Source organism: Talpa occidentalis, unplaced genomic scaffold (genome assembly GCF_014898055.3).
Source record: "Talpa occidentalis isolate TD23 unplaced genomic scaffold, MPIMG_talOcc4v2.1 talOcc4.7, whole genome shotgun sequence".
Lineage (NCBI taxonomy): Eukaryota > Metazoa > Chordata > Mammalia > Eulipotyphla > Talpidae > Talpa > Talpa occidentalis.
In genome coordinates this window covers 108,263,375-108,285,147 of record NW_023605083.1, presented here as the reverse complement: position 1 = coordinate 108,285,147, position 21,773 = coordinate 108,263,375, and the positions used below count along the sequence as shown (strand labels likewise).

The 21,773-nt window shown below is 36.0% G+C and overlaps 1 protein-coding gene across 1 annotated transcript in view; it reads left to right on the top strand.

The window, feature by feature from the left end:
- The window catches only part of MED13 (mediator complex subunit 13), a 100,092-nt gene that overhangs the window by 61,147 nt on the left and 17,172 nt on the right, over positions 1–21,773 (top strand). Inside the window, exons 12-21 of the mRNA XM_037494346.2 lie at positions 2,181–2,302; positions 3,941–4,031; positions 4,163–4,377; positions 4,635–4,831; positions 5,572–6,488; positions 14,513–14,674; positions 17,453–17,676; positions 17,980–18,169; positions 19,409–19,868; positions 21,353–21,572. Coding sequence (XP_037350243.1) covers positions 2,181–2,302; positions 3,941–4,031; positions 4,163–4,377; positions 4,635–4,831; positions 5,572–6,488; positions 14,513–14,674; positions 17,453–17,676; positions 17,980–18,169; positions 19,409–19,868; positions 21,353–21,572 — 2,798 coding nt within the window. The remainder of the gene's footprint in view (positions 1–2,180; positions 2,303–3,940; positions 4,032–4,162; positions 4,378–4,634; positions 4,832–5,571; positions 6,489–14,512; positions 14,675–17,452; positions 17,677–17,979; positions 18,170–19,408; positions 19,869–21,352; positions 21,573–21,773) is intronic.

Sequence of the window (21,773 nt, the reverse complement as noted above, 5' to 3'; positions counted from 1 at the left end):
CGAAGCGGGATGCAGTCCCTGCGCCTCCGGTTTCAGGCACACTCTTCTGCGCACCCGGTCTGCCCCGGACGTGGGTACCTGCTCCCTCTGTGGGCTCAGACTGCTGGTTGGAAGGGGCCTGGCGTGGGCTAACTTCCCAGCTGGCCACTGGGTGCTCCAGAAGCCTTCTGCCCTTTTCAAGCAGTCTTAAGAAATTTCCTGTTCTATGGGGTGTTAGTGACTTTTTTTTCCTGGTCGCTAGGTGGCGCCAGAGATCTCTCCTATTGTCCTTGGGGGGCTGTTTTTCGCCCCCCCCCCCCCCCCCCGTGGGACAGGGAACAGAGCGGGAATGGTAGGGTAAACCTCAACAGCTTTGGGGTGCTGTGTCTGCCTTGTGCCCCACCGTCGTGGGGAACCCACGTCCCTAATTTCGTGCCCCGGGTCTCAGTTCAAAGCCCTCAGGTCCAGGACGCGGGCTGTAGCCCAGTTCAGTGGCGCGGGAATGGCGCCTTTTGCACCCCGCTCCCGTGCCTGGGCGCCTGGTTCCTGCTTACTCAGGGAGGGACCTTCACCTCAGTGAGGACCTCCGCGCGTCTTCCCGCAAGCCTAGGTCGCAGGCGCGGGGACCTCGGCCGCTGCGATCCCGGTCTGCGTTTTCTTTTCAAGCGCGCCAAGCGCGCCGCTTTCCCGTGCAAGCTTACCGGCAGCCCGGGCTGTGTGCGCGTCTCCCGGGGTCTTTGTTCTTCTCTAATGGCGCCCGGAGCCGTTCGCTCACCGCCGCGGCGAATCCTGCAGGGTTCGCCTCAGCTCCCGTTCACGGGGTGTGGTGGCTGCAATAGTTCCTTTCCACGCACAGTCCCGCTTGCTGCGTCCTTTGTTCTTGTCGGTCGTTTTGGTTTGTTGTTTTCCTCCTCTCTGCGGTTCGGAGAATGCCGCCTCTGTGGGCGGGGGAGGGGAGCAGGGTTCTGCGCTTCCCTCCCTTCTAGTCCTCTTTTATGGCAACTTTCTTCTTCGGGCAGTTTGCTGGAGTCACCCGTTTATCTTCCGTGTCCCAGTTCTCACTGGGACCTGCCGCTTTTCCTCCTTATTAACTTTTTTTTAATGGGAGATCTTACTCGCAGCGTCTCCTCGCCGCCATGTTGCTCCGCCCTCTTTTTGGGAGATGATCTTTTTGAAATAAATTTACTGGTTGTTGGACCTTTGTAGCTTGGTGAGGTAACAATTTGGATTTGCTGACCTGTTTACCTACCCTAGAATATAGGGAATGTATAATTTGCCTTCTTGAGCCTATGATATGGACCGTCTGTCACACTTTGGAACATCTTTTGAGGTAGAGGTTAGAAACCTTGGCTTTTAATAAGTACCGTAGGTGATTTTTCCATACTCAGAAGTTTTAGAGGTATTGCTTTACTGAATCTTTAGAAGTGACATGTATAGGCACTAGGAAGGTAATTCATATCTTTCTGAGCCTGCTATTTCAAGTCATTTGGCTTTCAGAGGCTAATTTGAAATGTTATGCACCATATTACAATTTTTTTTTCTTGTGTGGTGATATAAAGGAGTTGAACTTTCACTTTTTATTTGTATATTTCCTTAAGTAATTACATAGTTTTCCCCTAAACTGATGGGCAAAAGGAAAATAAGACTCTAGAACTGAAACGAAGTTTAACTAAGATAGTATTTATTGAGTATTTAAATGCCTTGCACTGGGCAAAGTACTTTACCTATATTTTGTCATATACAATTTTTCCAATTACTGAAGCTCAAAGAGATTAAGTAACTGACACAGGGTAATGCTGTTTTTTGGAGTTGAGGTTCAAATTAACAGTCTGTCTGACTCAAGAAGCTAGAATGCTTAATTAATACACGTGCTTCCTTTGTATTTCAGAAAGATAGAAAAATAACAAATGTGTCTCCATATTTAATTCTATTGTCCTAATGGTGCTTAAAGTTTTATTTGATAGATGTTCATGTAGTGTGCTTACCTATGTGAGAGATTATATAACCTTTGGTGTATTTTCTGTACTTTCTGTGGAAAGTTATAATTTTATGGGAAGCATTTATAGATGTTAACCACTACAATTTCTTACTGCATAATGCCTTTATAAGCTAGTTGTATATTCTAACTTAAATAAATAAAATACTACTTATTTTGTCAGTAGCAGAGTTTTTCATTTTGTTTTTCTGATTGACATAAATAGATGCTCCACGCCCTGCTAATCATGCCCGTCCTCCATCAACCAGTTTGATTTATGACTCAGACCTGGCTGTTTCTTATACTGACCTGGATAATCTCTTCAATTCTGATGAAGATGAACTAACAGTGAGTATCCTAGTAGTGATTGAGACTTCCTTGATTTTTTGTTTTCCTTGATTTTATACATTTTCTAGCCCTCTTTACCCCTCTATGTGTGACTTGAAAACAATGGTTTAGCCTTGAGTGATAGGAAATATATTGAAATAAAATTTCATTGTTTTTGTTCAAAAAATCATTTGAGCAGTGTTGTCGTAGTGTCATTTAGAAACTCTGAGTGTTTTTTTTCTTTTGTTTATATGTTTGAAGGACATGTATGATTAAGCTTTTAATTTGAATTCTACCATATGTTCTTTTTCTGCAATCCTAGGAAGCTGAATTGTTTTCCTATTCTTTCATATTCTATTTTGAGAAATGACCCTGGAATCAACTATTGTAGAGAATCTATAAGTAATTAACATTAAAATTATATGCCTTGTCAATATTAAGAATATTACTTTTGAATTTGTTTGGCATCACAGCTATTACTATAAGATAGCAACATAATAATGAAAGAGGAAGAAAAATGTTTAATCTTTAATACCCATTTGTAGAGAAAGGTGAAGATAAAAGAAATTAAAGCTTAAAATGAGATCCACCAGAATGTTAAGTCTTTAACAAATTAGTGAATTGGTGCTACATTATAAAAGGGAATTCCTTTTTTTGGCTGCATAAAGGTAACTTGGAAACTTCTGTAGCACATTTGGTCTTTCTTGTTCTATATATTTTGAATCCTCTGTCAACAAATGTATATATGTATTTTTATGTATATACATATATACATACACATGCACATTTGTGTCTTCAATTAACTGGCAAATATAGCTATAATAAACTTTTACTCTGTATCCCATAATATAGTATATTTTAGGGTATCATTTATTAGGCAAATAATGCTTTGGTATTTATACTTTCTCTGCTCCCATTCATACATATGCTGTGGTTCTTCTAAGGTAAAAAGATTTTAATCAGAATTTAGTCTGTTTATTTATGACTAAGTGGCTAATGGGAAACATAGAGCCAAGTTGTTAGCTCTAAAAACTTTGGTGACATATTGGAGTTGTACGACTTGGTTTGATCAATGTATTGAAACTTGTTTTTTTGTTAGAGTCTCTATTGCTTTGTCTTAAAGTCTTTCTGAAGTTTGTGTTTAGTATCACCTGTTGTTGCATTTTTGCAGAGGTAAGGAGATTTTTAAAACATAGTGAAAGTATAAACAGTTCAGAGAGGCAATTGATTATATAGGAAACATTAATGTCTTTTTTTAAGGGGACAGATGTTTTATGAGTATCTTTTGCTAGGAAGCAATTGTGACCTTAATTACAAAACCTTACACAGTTTTTCTTTTCCTTTTTTTAAAATAGACTTTAAGTGGTAGGTTGGTTATTCTTCTGTGTCTTGAAATTATTGGTAATTTTCTTTAGAGGAACTCTTCCCAAATTCACAGAAATTTTGAGGATTATCAAATGAACAGAAAAACTAATATGGCGTCAGTGATTGCATAAAAATACATCTTTAAGCTCAATCTAATGTGTATTTGGCTCTTGCACAAATTCAAAATACAACTTTTGATAAATGGGTTGTGCTTCTAAATTACATTTGTATGGTTAACTATCTTGAGATGACATTGGATGTAAATTTTCAGATAAATGTGTTTTTTTTAAATAGCCTGGATCAAAAAAATCAGCGAATGGATCAGATGATAAATCCAGCTGTAAGGAATCAAAGACAGGAAATCTGGATCCATTATCTTGCATAAGTAAGATTTATAAATCTGTACTTTAAATAAATTTGCACACTTAATCTGCATGAAGTCCCCACCCCTTTGTTTCAAACACAGATTGACTTCTTTTTAGTCTTACGTTGTAATGTATGTTTTATTAAATATAGGTACTGCAGATCTTCATAAAATGTATCCTACACCACCATCATTGGAACAACACATTATGGGATTTTCCCCAATGAATATGAATAATAAAGAATATGGAAGTATGGATACAACACCTGGAGGAACTATTCTAGAAGGAAATAGTTCTAGTATAACAGCACAATTCAGAATTGAGGTTGATGAAGGATTCTGTAGCCCTAAACCTTCTGAAATTAAGGTAAGTATTTTATTTTTCTAGAAAAATAATTTACTTCACAAATTTTCTTAGGGAATTTTAGTTTGTTGCTATCACAATAATCCTTTCATTGTGATTCTGAAAATTGGTACTATTAAGAATGTAATAAAGAAAATAATAAAGTTATACTTGCCTTTTATTATTTTATTTTAAAAAGAGGAACAAAGAACTAGAGTCAGTTGCATATCTTTTTTCCCCTGAAAGATAAGATATTGAGTGCCACGGTCTTTATATTGTAGGATTTTTCTTATGTCTATAAACCTGAAAATTGTCAAGTTCTGGTGGGATGTTCCATGTTTGCACCTCTAAAAACTCTACCAAGTCAATGTCTGCCTCCTATCAAATTGCCTGAAGAGTGTATTTATCGTCAGAGTTGGACTGTTGGAAAGTTGGAATTACTTCCTTCAGGACCTGCAATGCCATTCATCAAAGAGGGGTATGATTTAGATATATGTTCCAATATAGCTTATAAATGCTTATCTAGTTCTTAATTTTTCTTACAGTGTTACCTAGTATGCTGGTATCTGGAAAAAAATGATACTGGTTTTTGAATGCTTTAAAAGTTTTCTGATTAATAGATTATAATGGTATTAGTTGGGTATGGATAAACTAGTGATAAACTTAAGCCTATTATGCTTTGATTATTTGTCTTCAGAAACACCTTTTATTCTAACACGTAAACACCTTATGTTCCAAAATTCTAAATCTGTCCCACTGTACTTTTCCATATTTCATACATTTCTTATATTTTAGTATCTCTGAAATTGGGGTTTCTTATACTTGGTAGCATCTTGAAATTGCTTTTGTCCCTTTTTACATGTAAGCATCTCTAAAGTCAGGATTTAAAAAAAATCAGTGGTATCTTAAAATCAATGAAATGTGAATGTTTGTAGTATAAGAAATGTATAGCTAGTAAACATGGATTTGTAGGTATAGTTAAATGTATACATAATTTTGGGACTAACTGGTTGCTTCTCATTTCTCCCACCAACAATCACCTAGAGTGGGTATATTAACCAGAAGTTTTTAATTGTACTTGTAGTTTTTGCACTAATTTTGCCTTAGTAATTTACAGTGTTAGGGAATAACATTTCAGGCAGCTTTAGTTGTATTTCATATTACTTATGTGTTCCTTTATGTATATATTTTTAATTTCTTTTACCTTCATGACTCTAGTGATGGAAGTACCATGGATCAAGAATATGGCCCAGCTTATACACCTCAAACTCATACTTCTTTTGGGATGCCTCCTAGCAGTGCACCTCCTAGTAATGGTGGAGCAGGAATTCTTCCTTCTCCGTCCACCCCTAGATTTCCAACTCCAAGGACTCCAAGGACTCCTCGGACTCCTCGTGGAGCTGGTGGACCTGCTAGTGCTCAAGGTTCCGTCAAATATGAAAATTCAGACTTGTATTCACCAGCTTCCACCCCATCCACATGCAGACCCCTTAATTCTGTTGAACCTGCAACTGTTCCTTCTATTCCCGAAGCACACAGTCTTTATGTAAACCTCATTCTTTCAGAATCAGTTATGAATTTGTTTAAAGACTGTAACTTTGATAGTTGCTGTATCTGTGTCTGCAATATGAACATCAAGGGAGCTGATGTTGGAGTTTACATTCCAGATCCAACGCAAGAAGCTCAGTATAGGTGTACCTGTGGCTTCAGTGCTGTAATGAACAGAAAATTTGGAAACCATTCAGGATTATTTCTTGAAGATGAACTGGATATCATAGGACGCAACACAGAATGTGGCAAAGAAGCAGAAAAACGTTTTGAAGCTCTCAGGGCTCCTTCTGCTGAACATGTTAATGGAGGACTAAAGGAATCAGAAAAATTACCTGATGAGTTGATATTATTGCTACAAGATCAATGCACTAATTTATTTTCACCCTTTGGAGCAGCAGACCAAGATCCTTTCCCCAAAATTGGTGTAATTAGCAATTGGGTACGTGTTGAAGAGAGGGACTGTTGCAATGACTGCTACCTTGCATTAGAACATGGGCGCCAGTTCATGGACAACATGTCAGGAGGAAAAGTTGATGAAGCACTTGTGAAAAGTTCATGCTTACACCCCTGGTCCAAAAGAAATGGTATGTATGCTAATATATTAATTTGTTTACCTTCATTCAGTTGTATGACTTTGTTTTTGTTATTAAAGGCAATTTCCCATGTGGCTACATAGGTAACTTAAAACTTTCTTAAAGTTTAGATTTTTAAAGGAAAAATTCCTAGTATTTTAGTTTCATTTCACCAATAGAAGTATGGTTATTGTAAGTTTGTATTTATGTACTTATGTAGAAATATAAAAGGCACTTTGCACATGTTAATTAGCAGAAAACTAATTAGCAGAAAACTGCTAATTGCTTTATTCAGCATTCTTTCACACAATAAATATTTATTGAGTACCTAATATGTGCTTGGTACAGCACCAAATAAAGCAAACATATTTCCTGCTCTTTTTGAGTCTGTAGTGAGGACAAAACAAAGCAAGTAATTATACAGTAACAAATAGTGACAGGCGCTTTGAAGAAAAAGCAGGGTAAAGAAGGGGAAAAGGACACATGTCTGCAGTTTGATGTATGGTTAGAGAAGGTATTACTGAGCAACATAGCATTTGAAGAAAGATCTACATTAAGGGGAGGAATGTTAGCTTATGCAGCTAACCTGGTGAAGAATGTTTCAGGCAATGCAAAGTACCTGAGGAAGTAGTGTGCTCAGTATGTTTGAGGTGAAGTAAGAAGACAGTGTTGCTGGAATGAATTGGGTGATAGAGAGACTGGTAGGAAATGAAATCTAAATATGACCAAACACCAAAATCTTGGGGTTTTATAGACCATGTAAGACCTTTTTAGTTTATTCTAAGAGCAATGGGAAATTATTAGACAGTTTTGAGCAGACAAGTAACATCATCCTTTTTCTGTTTGATGGGAGGTTTTCTATTGATGGGAGGGGAGATAAGGGAGCAAATGCTAGAAGATTATAATACAAAGTTTGAAACAAGCAAAATTTCTATGTGGTTCTCCCCTCCCCCCAAGTAATTTGGCTGTTACATGAAGAATAGCCTTTTTGTTTTTGGGTAATGAGTGTGAAAGCAGAAGCAGATAGACCATTTAGGCAATTGTGAGTAGTGCAGGTGAAAGATGATGGTACATTGGACAAGACTGAAAGTAATAGATTGTAGGTATATTTGGAAAATCTACAGGATTTGCTGATACATACAAGAAAAGAAGAGGAGGCATCAAGTAAACTTAAGCAGCTGAGTAAATGATAGTGCTACTTATCAAGAAAGTAGATAGACTTTGGAGTAGAAGGTCAAGTATACATTTGGAGAGTTTTAAATTCAAAGGAATGGTTGGGATTGAGATGAAAACATTTTTTCGAGTGTGAGTTATCCATAGTAAAAGCTGTGGAGCTGACTGAAATAACCTTAGTGAGTAACTGTAAATAGAGTAAGCCCAAGAATGGAAAAGACATTAGGGGTAGGGAAGAAAAAAGAGGACCAAGGATAGGGAACTTGAGGATGTAGGAAGAAAACTAAGAAAGTTCAGTGTCCTAGAAGCCTTGTAGAGGAAATGTTTGAGGGGGAGAATGATTTTCAGTGTCAGTCATTGAGATACATACACAAATACTTGTGTACAGTATGAGTTATGAAGGTTTAATGAATTAATCTGTATCATCTTTGGCACATAGTAAGTATTGAACTAATATGAATTGCCATTATTATTGAAATCATACTAGGTATTTTTCTTTCAGGCACAGCCAACTTAAGCTTTTTAAAAGATGTCTCAAATATACCACTGATTAACTTTTCTAACTTTTTGGTTATTATACAGAAAGTTACCCACCTTCAAAATGTGGTTCTTGGTAAGAATCTATGTTCTAAGTGGTATGTGCCACATAATAACTTTTATTTAGTTCTTAATCATTTACTAATTCAGTCATTTCTTAACATATACAAAACAATGTATTTGGTATTCTAGAAGATATGAAGATATTCTACAGGAGGTAAACATTGCTAACAGAGTACTCAGAACTAAAATTATAATGCAGGGTTGAAAGAAATAAAAACAACACAAATGCCATAGGAAAATGGGTAAGTAATTATGATAGTATAGCGAGGATGTTATATAAACTTTAAAAATGAATACATACATATAAACAGGTATCAAAAATCTTCAAGCTTTGTGATTTAATAAATCATTTATGAAAAAAGAATGTATTTTAAAAAAAATTTTTTAAAATGAATGAGGCTGACGAATAGATGGATCTTAGAATAAAAATAATGATGGGAAGTGAAGCAGCAAATCGCAGAAAATGATAAAGTTTTGAAACAAGGAAAACTTATATATATTTTTGATGCACATAAAATTCAGAAAAGTGGTTATTCTTAAAACCTGAAAGATAGTATAGGGAGGAGCATTTAAAAGAAAATTTGTGAAATAAAATAGGACAATGAGTAGACCAATGGCTAATATTTTGTTCATTTATAGTATGATTATTGATCAAACTCACTATAATCAAAGAACCGAATTAAAAAAGGAGGAGTATATGTCAAAGGTATTTTTTTAAAAAAAAGCAGGCAGAATTATTTTTAGCCATAAATAATAGTTAAGAACATAGGTTATGGAGCCATATTGCTTGAGTTTGAAACATGACTCCCATCACTATGTACTATGACCTTGTGCAGATTATTTTAAATCTCTCAATGCCTCAGTTTCTTAAAATAGGGTCAGTACACCTCATACAGTATTGAGAGGATCAAATGGACTAAAACATAAAAACAGCATTATTTGGCACATATTAAGAACTCAGATGTTAGTTGTTGTAATAGTACTAAAGGAAGCAATAGCATTATTATTATTATTTTTTAAAGGTTTAATTGATTTATGCATATAAGAACTGGGTTGTAGGCCAGAGGTGCAGGGGGTAAGAGGATTCACCAGAGTGGAGAGCAGAACAGGCAGGTGTATTGAAATACATTGCTGAGGGGAACCGTGGGCAAGACAGCAGCGGTCTGCTGCACCCTGTGGGTTAGCTCCCTGGCTGGGGATTGAATTCATGATCATTTGCTGGCGATAGCTTGATAGTGCTAAGACTTTTAACTCCTGTGTCACCAGGGAGGCCCTATTTTTATTTTTAAGAACTATTGGGCCTTCCCTGGTGGCGCAGCGGTTGAGCGCTGGGCTTCGAAGCTGCCTGTAGCCTCTGCAGCGCTGGTTCGATCCCTGGCTGCTGGTGAGGATCCCACATGGTGCAACAGACTCTCCTGTCTCGCCCGCTGCTCCCCTCAGCAGTGTATTTTGTCTGTCTGCCTGTTCTGTTCCCCGCTCTGGCTCTGGTGAATTCTCTCACCCTCCCGTGCTTCTGACTGTACCCAGTGCTTGTATAAATAAATAAATAAATCTTAAAAAAAACTTATTAATTTACCAAATAATAGAAATATTGAGCCATACCTCTGGTGAATTCTCTCACCCTCCTGCGCTTCTGACTGTACCCAGTGCATGTATAAACAAAACAAACAAACAAATAAATAATAAATAAATTTTAAAAAGCCTCTAAAAAAATTAAAAAAAAAAAAAGAAATATTGAGCCATACCTGGTGTACATTTCTTGTGTGATAGTAAACATTGATATACAGAGCCATATAGATGAATTTCATTGTAAGAATTTGTATTAAGAAAATAATTGAAAACAAAAAAGGAAGAGAAGTGCCTTTAAATTTCAATACAGGGCCTCCCTGGTGGTGCAGCGGTTGAGCACTGGGTTGCGAAGCTGCCCGCGGCCTCTGTGGCGCCGGTTTGATCCCCGGCTGCTCCCCGGCCACTGGAGGAGGGTCCCACATGGCGCGCAGACCTCTCCTGCCGCCCGCTGCTCCCCTCAGCAGTGTACTTTGGTCCTTCTGCCTGCTCTGCTCCCCACTTTGGCTCTGGTGAATACTCTCACCCTCCCCTCCCGTGCTTCTGACTGTACCCAGTGCATGTATAAACAAACAAACAAAACCAAATAAATAAATAAATGAATAAAATACATGCCTCTTTAAAAAACAAACAAAAAAATAAATTTCAATACAGAAAAAAATAATTTGTAAAACCTAAATGTGCAATATTAGAATCCTTTCATTAAATTACGGCAACATCATGAAATCATAGCAAGCTTCTCTTATCAGGACCTTTGCCGTAATTATTTCCTCTACCTGGAACACTCTTTCCTGGGTATTTATATGGGCGACTCTCTCATCTCCTATAAATCTTGTCTTATGTCATTTTCTCAATTTAAAATTGCAGGCTTCTTTTCATGTTTTCCAAGCTGCTTTTTTTTTTTCTTTTTTCTTCTATATTGTATGCTACCTTCTATCACACTATATAATTTATTGATTAATTATTGTTTCTTCATTAAGTTCACTTTATGCAAGTGTCTGTGTAAGGTAAAATGCTTTTATCTGATTTGTTCATAGACTCCAATCACCTAGAACAATACCTGGCTTATATAGTATATGTCCATCCAGGGTGTTGAAGTATTTATTTGAAGGAATTAAAAGTCTGATAATGTTAATTTTTAAAGATAGAAACAGCTGTGTTCTAATTATGACAAATAAATACCTGCTGAGAAGAAAGTTAAGAATCTAGACAATACAGAAAAGGGAGCATAGCGGAGCGTGTTAGAGGATTATTGGGGCACTGGTGATAGACAGGGATTGAAAATACATTTGATACAGTTTTACTTCAGTAAATATAATGGGGTTGAAAAAGGAGAGAATCATCATTGGGGAAGAGAACTTTATGCTACTACTGATAATAACCTAGACAATATAGAAAAGTGATAGTAAAAACTGCCCATATTTTTGCTATCCCTAGCACCACATCCGCCTTTGATTACTTTTAAACTGTGATATACAGTTTGCCCATTTAAAGTGTGTATCCTCATGGTTTTTAGTATTTACAGAATTGTGTAGCCATCACCATGATTTTATAACAATTGATCAACTCCAGAAGAAACCCGTATCTATTAGCAGTCACTCCCTATATCCTTCCAACCCTTTTCTCCCATAACTAAGCAACCACCAGTCTGTTATCTGTATATGTCTCTCTTTTGGACATCCCATAAAGGTAGAATCATCTACTATATGGTCTTTTGTGGTCAGCTTTTTTCAAGGTTCATACATATTGTAGCATGTATTGGTAATTTACTCCTTTTTATTGCCAAATAATATTCTATTATATGGATATACCACATCTAGTTTACCCAGTCATCTGTTAATGGGCATTTGAGTTGTTTTTACTCTTTGGCTATTATGAATAACGCTGCTGTGAACATTTGTGTAAAAGTTTTTATGTGGGTATTTCTTAGCTGGACTTAGTGAATTAAATATCTGTTTTATTTTTTTTGAGGACTTGCCAGATTCCACAGTTGTACCATTTTATATCCACCAGTAGCAAGGTGTGAGAGTTCTTTTTCACATCCTCATTAACAGTAGTCATTACATGTCTTTTTTGATTATAGTCATTCTAGGAGGTATAAAGCATTATCTCCTGTAGTTTTTATTAGCATTTCCCTAATGACTAATGATATGAGCATCTTTTCATGTATTTGTATCTTTGGAGAAGTGTCTTTCAGATCCTTTTTTAAAATACAGGCTTTTGTCTTTTCATTATTGAATTGTAAGAGTTCTTTGTATGTTCTAAATACAAGTCCCTTATTATATTATCATATGCAAATACTTTCCACTATTCTTTGGGTTATCTTTCCACTTTCTCCATGGTATCCTGTGAAACAGAAGAGTTTTTATTTTGATGTTCAGTTTATTTATTCTCTTGTTACTTGTTTTTTTGGTTCATATCTTGAAAGACTTTACCTAATCCTAAGTGATGAAAATTCACTCCTGCGGTTTTTCTTTTCCTGAGAGTTTTATAATTTCAGTACCTATATAAAGGTCTGTAATCTGCTCTGAATTAATTTTTTGTATATAGTATAAGGCTGTCCAGTATCATTGTTTTGCATGGGTATATCCATTTGTTCTAAACTATTTCTTGAAAAGATTCTTTCCTTATTAATTTGTGTCAGCATACTTTTCAAAGATCAGTTGACTGTAAATGTGAGATTTTATTCTGTTGATCGATGTGTCTGTCCTCTGTAATTCCTCTTAAATATCATTATATAACCTTTTAACTTTCCAACCAAGTCTCAGCTTTTTTTTTCCTGTAACATTTATTTTTTTGAGGTAATATTGGTTTACAGTGTTGTATATGATTTAAGACTATAGGTTTGTACCTCTTCGGATGGATGTTACCACACCACAACCACCACCAAAAAAACACCCATAATCCTCTGGCACAGTCTATTAACTCTCCCCCTCAAGTAGCCTCTCCATTTCTAGGCAGGTGTCAACTTAAATAGAAACCTGGCACTTGTCACAGTATGTAATTAAATTCCTTTTTGTGCCTGTCTCCCCTCCAAGATTATAAGTTCCCTGAAGACATTCATAGCAATTTATTTACATAGTAAATAAACTGGCCCATAATTCCCAGCAGATAGCATAATTCCTGGCCCATAGTAGGTCTTCAATAAAAGCATTTCTAATAATAAAAAACAGTATCTATGATAATTTATCTAAATTATAATCAAAATATAAATTCTTGAGCTTCACCCAGGTCAACTGCTCCCCTCATCAGTGTACTTCAGTCAGTCTATCTCTTCTGCTCTCCACTCTGTCTCTGGTGAATTCTCTCACTCCACACACCTCTGGCCTACACCCCAGATCTTATATGCATAAATAATTGAAAATAAATCCTGGGCCTCCCCGGTGGCGCAGTGGTTGAGCGCTGGGCTGCGAAGCTGCCCGCAGCTTCTCCAGTGCCGGTTCAATCCCCGGCCACCAGCGAGGGTCCCACATGGTGTGCAGACCTCTCTTGCCATGCCCACTGCTCCCCTCAGCAGTGTATTTCATCAGTCTGCCTGTTCTGTTCCCCACTCTGGCTCTGGTAAATTCTCTCACCCTCCCGTGCTTCTGACTGTACCCAGTGCTTATATAAATAAATACATAAATCTTAAAAATAAATAAATAAATAACGCTTAAAAAACAGTATATCTGTTATTCTAATTCTGTACCCTTTTTAGATACAGGGAACTAAAGACAATAAATTAGGCAATGATAATGATGATGAATTAAATGATACCATATAATTATATACTGGGTGGAGGCAGATTGTATCCTTAATAGTTATCATTAATAGTTCATGACATTTAAGAGCAATGCTTATACCCATTCCAAGAGTTGGTCAGAAATGTAAGTCATAATAATTTGATAATCTATGAATCTGTAAATCTAGGTTTATAAAAGCATTATGAACAAGTTACCTGTTACTGTGTAAGTTCTGTATTTTGGAGTTATGTTAGTCTACATTTTCATCCCAAATGAAATTTTAATCATTGTAACTGGTCTCGTTTTGCATTTGGTAACTAAGGGAATAATGAATAACTCATTTCATTGTGAAGCGGAGTTCTTTCCGTTATAACACCTAAAAGGGGCCTCCCTGGTGGCGCAGTGGTTGAGCGCTGGGTTGTGAAGCTGCCCGCAGCCTTTGCAGTGCCTGTTTGATCCCCGGCCGCCGGGCGAGGGTCCCACATGGTGCGCAGACCTCTCCTGCTGCCTGCTGCTCCCCTCAGCAGTGTACTTCGGTCCTTCTGCCTGTTCTGCTCCCTGCTCTGTCTCTGGTGAATTCTCTCACCCTCCCATGCTTCTGACTGTACCCGGTGCTTATATAAATAAATAAATCTTTAAAAAAAAAAAAATAAAATACCTAAAAGCATCAACACCAAACAAAATACATAGAAAATGGAAGGAATTTATTTGATTCATTTATAAATTGGTTAATCAGCTGATGAATGACTTTTGTGGAGAGGAGTTAAAGTACTTTCTTAAATGTCTCTTGGTTTTAAGTAACAAGAGGAATTATTTCTACAAATCATTTCAGATAGAACTAAATGCAGTTCTCTGTACAAGCAGATGCTTAGCATTGATGAAGAGATGAGCTTTCCTAGATAAATTATCTTAAAATTCTGTTTGTGTTGGCAATAGCAAGTCTTAATGACTTTTTTTTTTTCTAAATGGTTGTAGATGTGAGTATGCAGTGCTCACAGGATATACTTCGAATGCTCCTGTCTCTTCAGCCAGTTCTTCAGGATGCTATTCAGAAAAAAAGAACAGTAAGACCTTGGGGTGTTCAGGGTCCTCTTACTTGGCAGCAGTTTCATAAAATGGCTGGCCGAGGCTCTTATGGTAAGTAATTTGTAGTAATGTATATTGACTGATTTTATATTATTTCTCAGATTTCTTTTCTTTTCTTTTTTTTTTTTTTTTTTTGTGGGACCCTTGCCCGTGGCCGGGGAATGAACCGTTGCTGTAGAGGCTGCGGGCAGCCTCACAGCCCAGCGCTCAACCACTGCGCCACCAGGGGAGGCCCATTCCTCAGATTTCTGTGCCCAAATAAGACATGTCTTGCTCAAATATTTTTGTAGTGGATACTTGGCTTAAAACAAGTGTGGTCAATCCTAACCTTTCTTATTTTCAACATTTCTACCATTCAATTTACTGTGTTCTTTAACTTCAAGTCAAGAAGAACTTCAAAACAAGTAAACAAAAATAAACAAACAAATGAAAGGGTGGGGGGGAGATTAGCTTCACTTAGATATGTTTTTACATGTTAAACTGATAAGATTTTGTATGAAGAAAACACCATACAGTCAACATTTTTGAAAAGAATTTGAATACCACTTTTTGTAAATTATCATTTTATAAAACTGAGTAAAATTGTATGGGGAATATAAAAATAAAATTTATTATAAAAAAATAAAAAAATACAATATTAGTAAAGATAAAAAAAAAACTGAGTAAAAAATGGGTAAATAAAAGAATGTAATATTGGTGATAAAAGCTCCAAGGTCTTAATTTGAAAAATTAAAAAAGAACAAAGAAATGTGCTAGTTGTGGGGCCTCCCCGGTGGCGCAGCGGTTGAGCGCTGGGTTGCGAAGCTGCCCGCAGCCTCTGCAGCGCCGGTTCAATCCCCGGCTGCTCCCCGGCCACCGGAGGAGGGTCCCACATGGCGCGCAGACCTCTCCTGCCGCCCACTGCTCCCCTCAGCAGTGTACTTCGGTCCTTCTGCCTGCTCTGCTCCCCGCTCTGGCTCTGGTGAATTCTCTCACCCTCCCGCGCTTCTGACTGTACCCAGTGCTTGTATAAATAAATAAATAAATAAATCTTTAAAAAAAAAAAAAAAAAAAAAATGTGCTAGTTGTGACAAGATAGTAAGTGAATAGTCTCAATATAGTACAAAGTAGATGATATTTTGAACCATAATGGAAAAGAACATTCAAAGTTATTGAACTCTCTGTTGAAGATTGTCTTTGAAAGGTATATTTGGAACTTTTAAAATAGATTTGAAATAATAATCCTTCACATTGAAAGTTTTGACTTGTGTGCTTGATTTTAGAATGCATTATAATTAGATTTGCTTATATTTTTCTTGCTTTTATTAATGGGTAAATAATTCAAATCTTAGTTACGAAAATGACATGCAATAAAAAAATGGAGGTTAAATGTATTTTTATATTCTTTTAAAAACCAAAATAGTAGAAATATACAAAGTTCTCCCCTATACTGATCGGTATATAGAAAACTTTTTTTAAATGGCTGAGTGTATTTCATTGTTTTTTACATGTATTATTTTACCAGTCTATTTTTTATGGACATATATGTTGTTTCCATCATTACCATTACAACTGCTTTTCTACGCTGCATATAGCCCTGACTTAAAATGTGTATGTTGGAAAAAGTATTGCCAAATTTCTCTCTACAATATCAACTTAAACTCCCTCCCACCAATGAAATTCCTATCTTCCCAAACCCTGGCCGCAGATAGTGTGTAGGTGAGTGAAAATGGTTGTTTCATTATAATTTGAGAGGTAGGCTAGTACAGACTGTAAGGATAGTTTTGCTGGATTCTAATCTCACCTCTGCTACATACCATATGATACTGGATGAGGTGTAGAACTTCTCCATTCCTGTTTTCTCATCTCAAAAATAATGTTACTATTAGTAACTGCCTTATATAATTTTTGTGAGAATTAAATGATGTACACATATAAAGATTTTGAACAGTTCTTAGCACATAGTAAATGTTATATTTATTGTGATTTTAAATGGCATCCTCTTAAAATTGAGCATCTCTTTTTATAGAAAAGATTTCTATTTTTGGGCTTCCCTGGTGGTGCAGGCGGTTGAGCGCCGCACTATAAAGCTGTCAGCAGCCTCTGCAGTAAGGGTTCAATCCCAGCTGGCCAGGAAGAATCCCACATGGCGAGGCAGACCTCTCCTGTCTTGCCTGCTGCTCCCCTCAGCAGTGTATTTCTTCAGTCTGCCTGTTCTGTTCCCCACTCTGTCTCTGATGAATCCTCTTTCCCTGCCATGGATCTGGCCTGTGCCCTGGTTCTTGTATAAAAAATAAAAAAATCTTAAAAAGAAAAGTTTTCTATTTTTGTGAACTTTGCTCATATCCATCTGTATTTTTATTAGACTTTTGATCATTTTATTATGCATTTATAGGTCCCGTTATATGATAAGGAGTTAATCTTTCGTCATGTACTGGCCATGTTTTTTACAATTTGTTGTTAATTTTTTAGATGATTTATTCTATTTTCATGCCAAAATAATTTATGTAGTCAGCTTAGTGTTGAAGTGGATAGCTTTTATGCCTCGAAAGACCTTCCTGCATTCAAATTTATTAAAAATGAAACTCCCTCCCATATTTTCTTTGTACTTACTAGTATTTTCATTCAGATTAATTTTTTTTATATTTAAGTGAAGATATAAGTCATAATAGTTTTAAAAGACCATTTAGGAAATCCCTAACTGAAAAAGTCTTAATCACAGCCTTAGGTATATTTGTCTTTAATCAAATATTTTTAATATAAAATAATGACATCAGTAATTTTTGACATTCAAAAAGAAGGTATGTATTGCTTATAAATGTTTCCTTAATTTGTGTCTTTCTTTCTTAGGAACTGATGAATCCCCAGAACCACTGCCAATCCCCACGTTTTTGTTGGGTTATGATTATGATTTTCTGGTGCTTTCTCCATTTGCTCTCCCTTATTGGGAGAAACTTATGCTGGAACCCTATGGATCTCAAAGAGATATAGCCTATGTTGTACTATGTCCAGAGAATGAAGCCTTGTTAAATGGAGCCAAAAGCTTTTTTCGAGATCTTACTGCAATATATGAGGTAGGTGTTTTTAAAAGATGACATATTAAATAAGTGTCACTTAAAATGACATTTTAAATCATAATTACCTTATGATTTGTATGTTTATATATAAAATATACCTGATAGTTCATTTGATCTAGATGGGTAATAATGATGTCAGAGATGTTTAGACCTATTACCCCATTTCATCCTTGTATTTTTTTACCAAATGGTAATTGTAAATGATAAAACTTATTTTAAATGGCTTAAATGCTTTAATTTACAATATGTACTCAAATACTATAAATTCACTAATTCTGCTTTCTGTATGTATATTTGTAGTCCTGTCGATTAGGTCAACATAGACCTATTTCTCGACTATTGACAGATGGGATCATGAGAGTTGGATCTACAGCATCAAAGAAACTATCAGAAAAGTTGGTAGCAGAATGGTTTTCTCAGGTGGCTGATGGTAACAATGAAGCATTTTCTAAACTCAAGCTTTATGCACAAGTCTGCAGATATGACTTAGGTACTAAATTTGTATTAATAAGACCCAGTCTACGACCTGTTTTTGTAAATAAGATTTTATCTGAACACAGCCATGCTCATTTATGTTTTGTGTATGGCTGCTTTATGCTACAAGATCAGAACTGAGTAGTTGTGACAGCGACTCCCACAAAGCCTGAAGTGCTTAACTTTCTGACACTTTATGAAAAAAATTTTCAGTGGGGATCCTATTAGGTAGGAAGATATTATGGGTTATAAATAATTTTTTGTTGTTTCTGCAGGATATGATGAACTTGTTTTTATTTAAGTGTATTGATTAAGATACCTTTATAAAAAAGACGTATTTCTATTTATTTATGCATACAAGAACTGGGCTATAGGCCAGAGGTGCAGGGGGTGAGAGGATTCACCAGAGACAGAGTGGAGAGCAGAACATGCAGATCTACTGAAATACACTGCTGATGGAAGCAGCGGGAGAGACAGGAGAGGTCTACTGTCCTATGTGGGTTAGCTTCCTGGCCAGGGTTCAAACTCATGTCACAGTGGCTGCTGATAACTTGATAGCACCGAGACTTTAGCCCCTGCTCCACCAGGGAGGCCCCTGCATTAAGATTCTTGATTTGCTAATGATTAGAGATAAAATAATTTGTAGTTTCAGTTACCACAAAAAAATAGTTCTTTGTGAGAATTAAGAAAGACAGCTATTGTCATTGATCAGAAGTTTTAATTCCTTTTTCAATTAAGTCTATTGGAGACTTAATCTAGAGCGATACCAACCAAAATGTTGAATCTCATTAGCCATTCCTATAATTTGAACCCCATGATAACATTCTTCCATTTTATATTTAACTAGCTCCCAGAATGGTCAATATTTATTCAACTTGTGATTTAGGAACCCTTTGAATGGTTTTACAGAAACTTGTTAAATAATGCTATTTACATTTAATTAATGATATCTAGAAAATAGAATTTTATTATACTTGTAAAAAGTTTTTATTATACTTTCATAGGAACAATTTATTTTGTAAAAAAATGGGTTTACTTTTTTAGTTCCACTTTATTATTATTATATATTATATTATTATTTTATTATTATTATTATATTATATATAGTTCCACTATACTATTATCAAGCAGGTTAGGGAGGGTAATTACCAAAAAAAGCATCAACTAGATGATGATTATTCACATAGTACAATAGAAAAGGAACCACTCAGTAAAATAAAGAATTAAATATCCTGCCTGTTTTTATTATCTTTAGGTCCTTATCTTGCTTCCCAGCCATTGGACAGCTCTCTGCTTTCCCAGCCAAATTTAGTTGCCCCTACAAGTCAATCTCTGATTACTTCACCTCAGATGACAAATACTGGAAATGCTAATACTCCATCTGCCACCCTAGCATCTTCAGCAAGCAGCACTATCACAATGACTTCAGGTGTTGCCATGTCTTCTTCAGTGGCCACAGCTAATTCAACTTTGACCACAACTTCAACTTCATCTTCATCCTCCAACTTGAATAGTGGAATATCATCAAATAAACTACCTTCATTTCCACCCTTTGGCAGTATGAACAGTAGTGCTGCAGGATCCATGTCTGCACAAGCGAGTACAATTCAGAATGGCCAGCTAGGAGGGCAACAGTCATCAGCTCTACAAACAGCTGGAATTTCTGGAGAGTCTTCTTCGCTTTCCAGTCAGACACATCCTGACTTGTCTGAAAGGTACCTTTAAATACACTGATTTTTACAGAAATATAAATCTACGATGCATCTTTGTTTTCCTAAATAAAATGGTGATTAGAAAGCATATAAAGAGCTTTTTGGTCTTGAAAATGTAGTTTTTATAATGTTAAAATTTAAAAAATTTAGTTTTTATAACATTGAATATTATAATTATAAAGTTATAATAAAATTCTTCATAAAGCCTTTATCATATGATCCTAGAATCTTGGGGTGGGGACTAAAACCTTGAAAACCATTAGTCCACTTTCTTGTGACCTTTGAATCTGTTCTGTAGCTTATCTGTCTGTCAAGTAGATCTGCCCATCCGAGTCATTATAGTGGTTTAGAAATCACTATTAAATCAGCTTGTTCAGAAACTTAAAAGCCACATCAAGATTTGAATCTCAGCTCTGCCATTTACTGGCTATGTGACTTTGGGAAGATTAACCTTTCTGAGCATATTTTCTTATCTGTAAAATGGGAACAAAAGGAGATAGGGTGTATTAAGTGATTTCTTTATATAGTGCTTCCAAACTCTTGAATTACTTATAATGATAACAATGATGGTGACAGTTCTCTTTTTTTCCTTTGATGATAATGGTATTGAGTAAGCTTCCCTTTTGATTTATAGGTTAGCTTAAACTTGGTTTTATCTATCAGCTGCACAGCTGTAGTTTTGCCCAAGATTATACTCATTTATATGAATAAAAACTGTTACCTAGATTGATCCATCCTTCTAGAACATGCAAATAGATTTGGAATTTTAAAAATACTAAATCATCCTCTAAAGATTGATATTTGCTCACTATTGAAGTTATGATGTATGAAATGAATGTGTATAGTTAAAAATGTACTTAAACATTAAAACTGAAGACCTGCTTTCTTTCTGGTCTAGGTCTACTTCTAACCAGCTTTGTGAATTTGGGCAGTTCATTTATCTTTGTCTCAGCTTTACCATTAAAGTACTAAACTTTTTGGCATTTCTGATACTCTGTTTTTAAGAATATTATATCTATATAATTTAATTAATTAATTAGTTTTTGCATAGAAGAAGGTACAGGGGATGAGAGGATTCACTAGACACATAATGGGGAGCAAAACAGGCAGATTTACTGAAATACACTGCTAAGAGGAGCAGTGGGCAAAACTGGAGAAGACTGCTTTGCTATATGTGGATTAGCTCCCTCACTAGGGATTGAACTCAGGCTGTAGCACTAAGACTTAACCCTAGGCCACAGGGAGTCCCATGAATTCTATATTTTTCAAAATGTACATTCCACACTGTAAAATTGTATGAGCAGTGTTCACAGTTCTTTTTGGAAAGAAAAAGATCTCCCTTCTTTCTGGACAGGCTTTCTGACACCCCCCATGAAAAAATAAAGGGAAGATAGTATTAAGAACATACTTTGCTATTTCTACTCCCACCCCTCAAAAAGGTATGGTACAACTTTTCCCTAACTGTCTTATTCTACCTCAAATTTTAGCACGATGGATCGAGATAAAGTAGGGATCCCCACAGATGGTGATTCACATGCAGTCACCTATCCACCTACAATTGTCGTTTATATTATTGATCCTTTCACATATGAAAATAAAGATGAGAGCACTAATTCTTCTAATGTATGGACTTTGGGACTACTTCGATGCTTTCTGGAAATGGTCCAAACTCTTCCTCCTCATATTAAGAGTACTGTTTCTGTACAGGTAAGAACGATATATGTTGAAAGTTAAATTTATATAAAATTGTGTGATGCAGAAAGAATTTTCAAATTGATTTTCATAAGTTCAATTTCAATTATATTGATTTTAAGTGTATTATAATAGAAATCTTAGACTGAATAAAAGGTAAACTTTTCAGTCATACCACAATAATAATGGGGAAGGAAGAAGAGTACAGTACTAGAT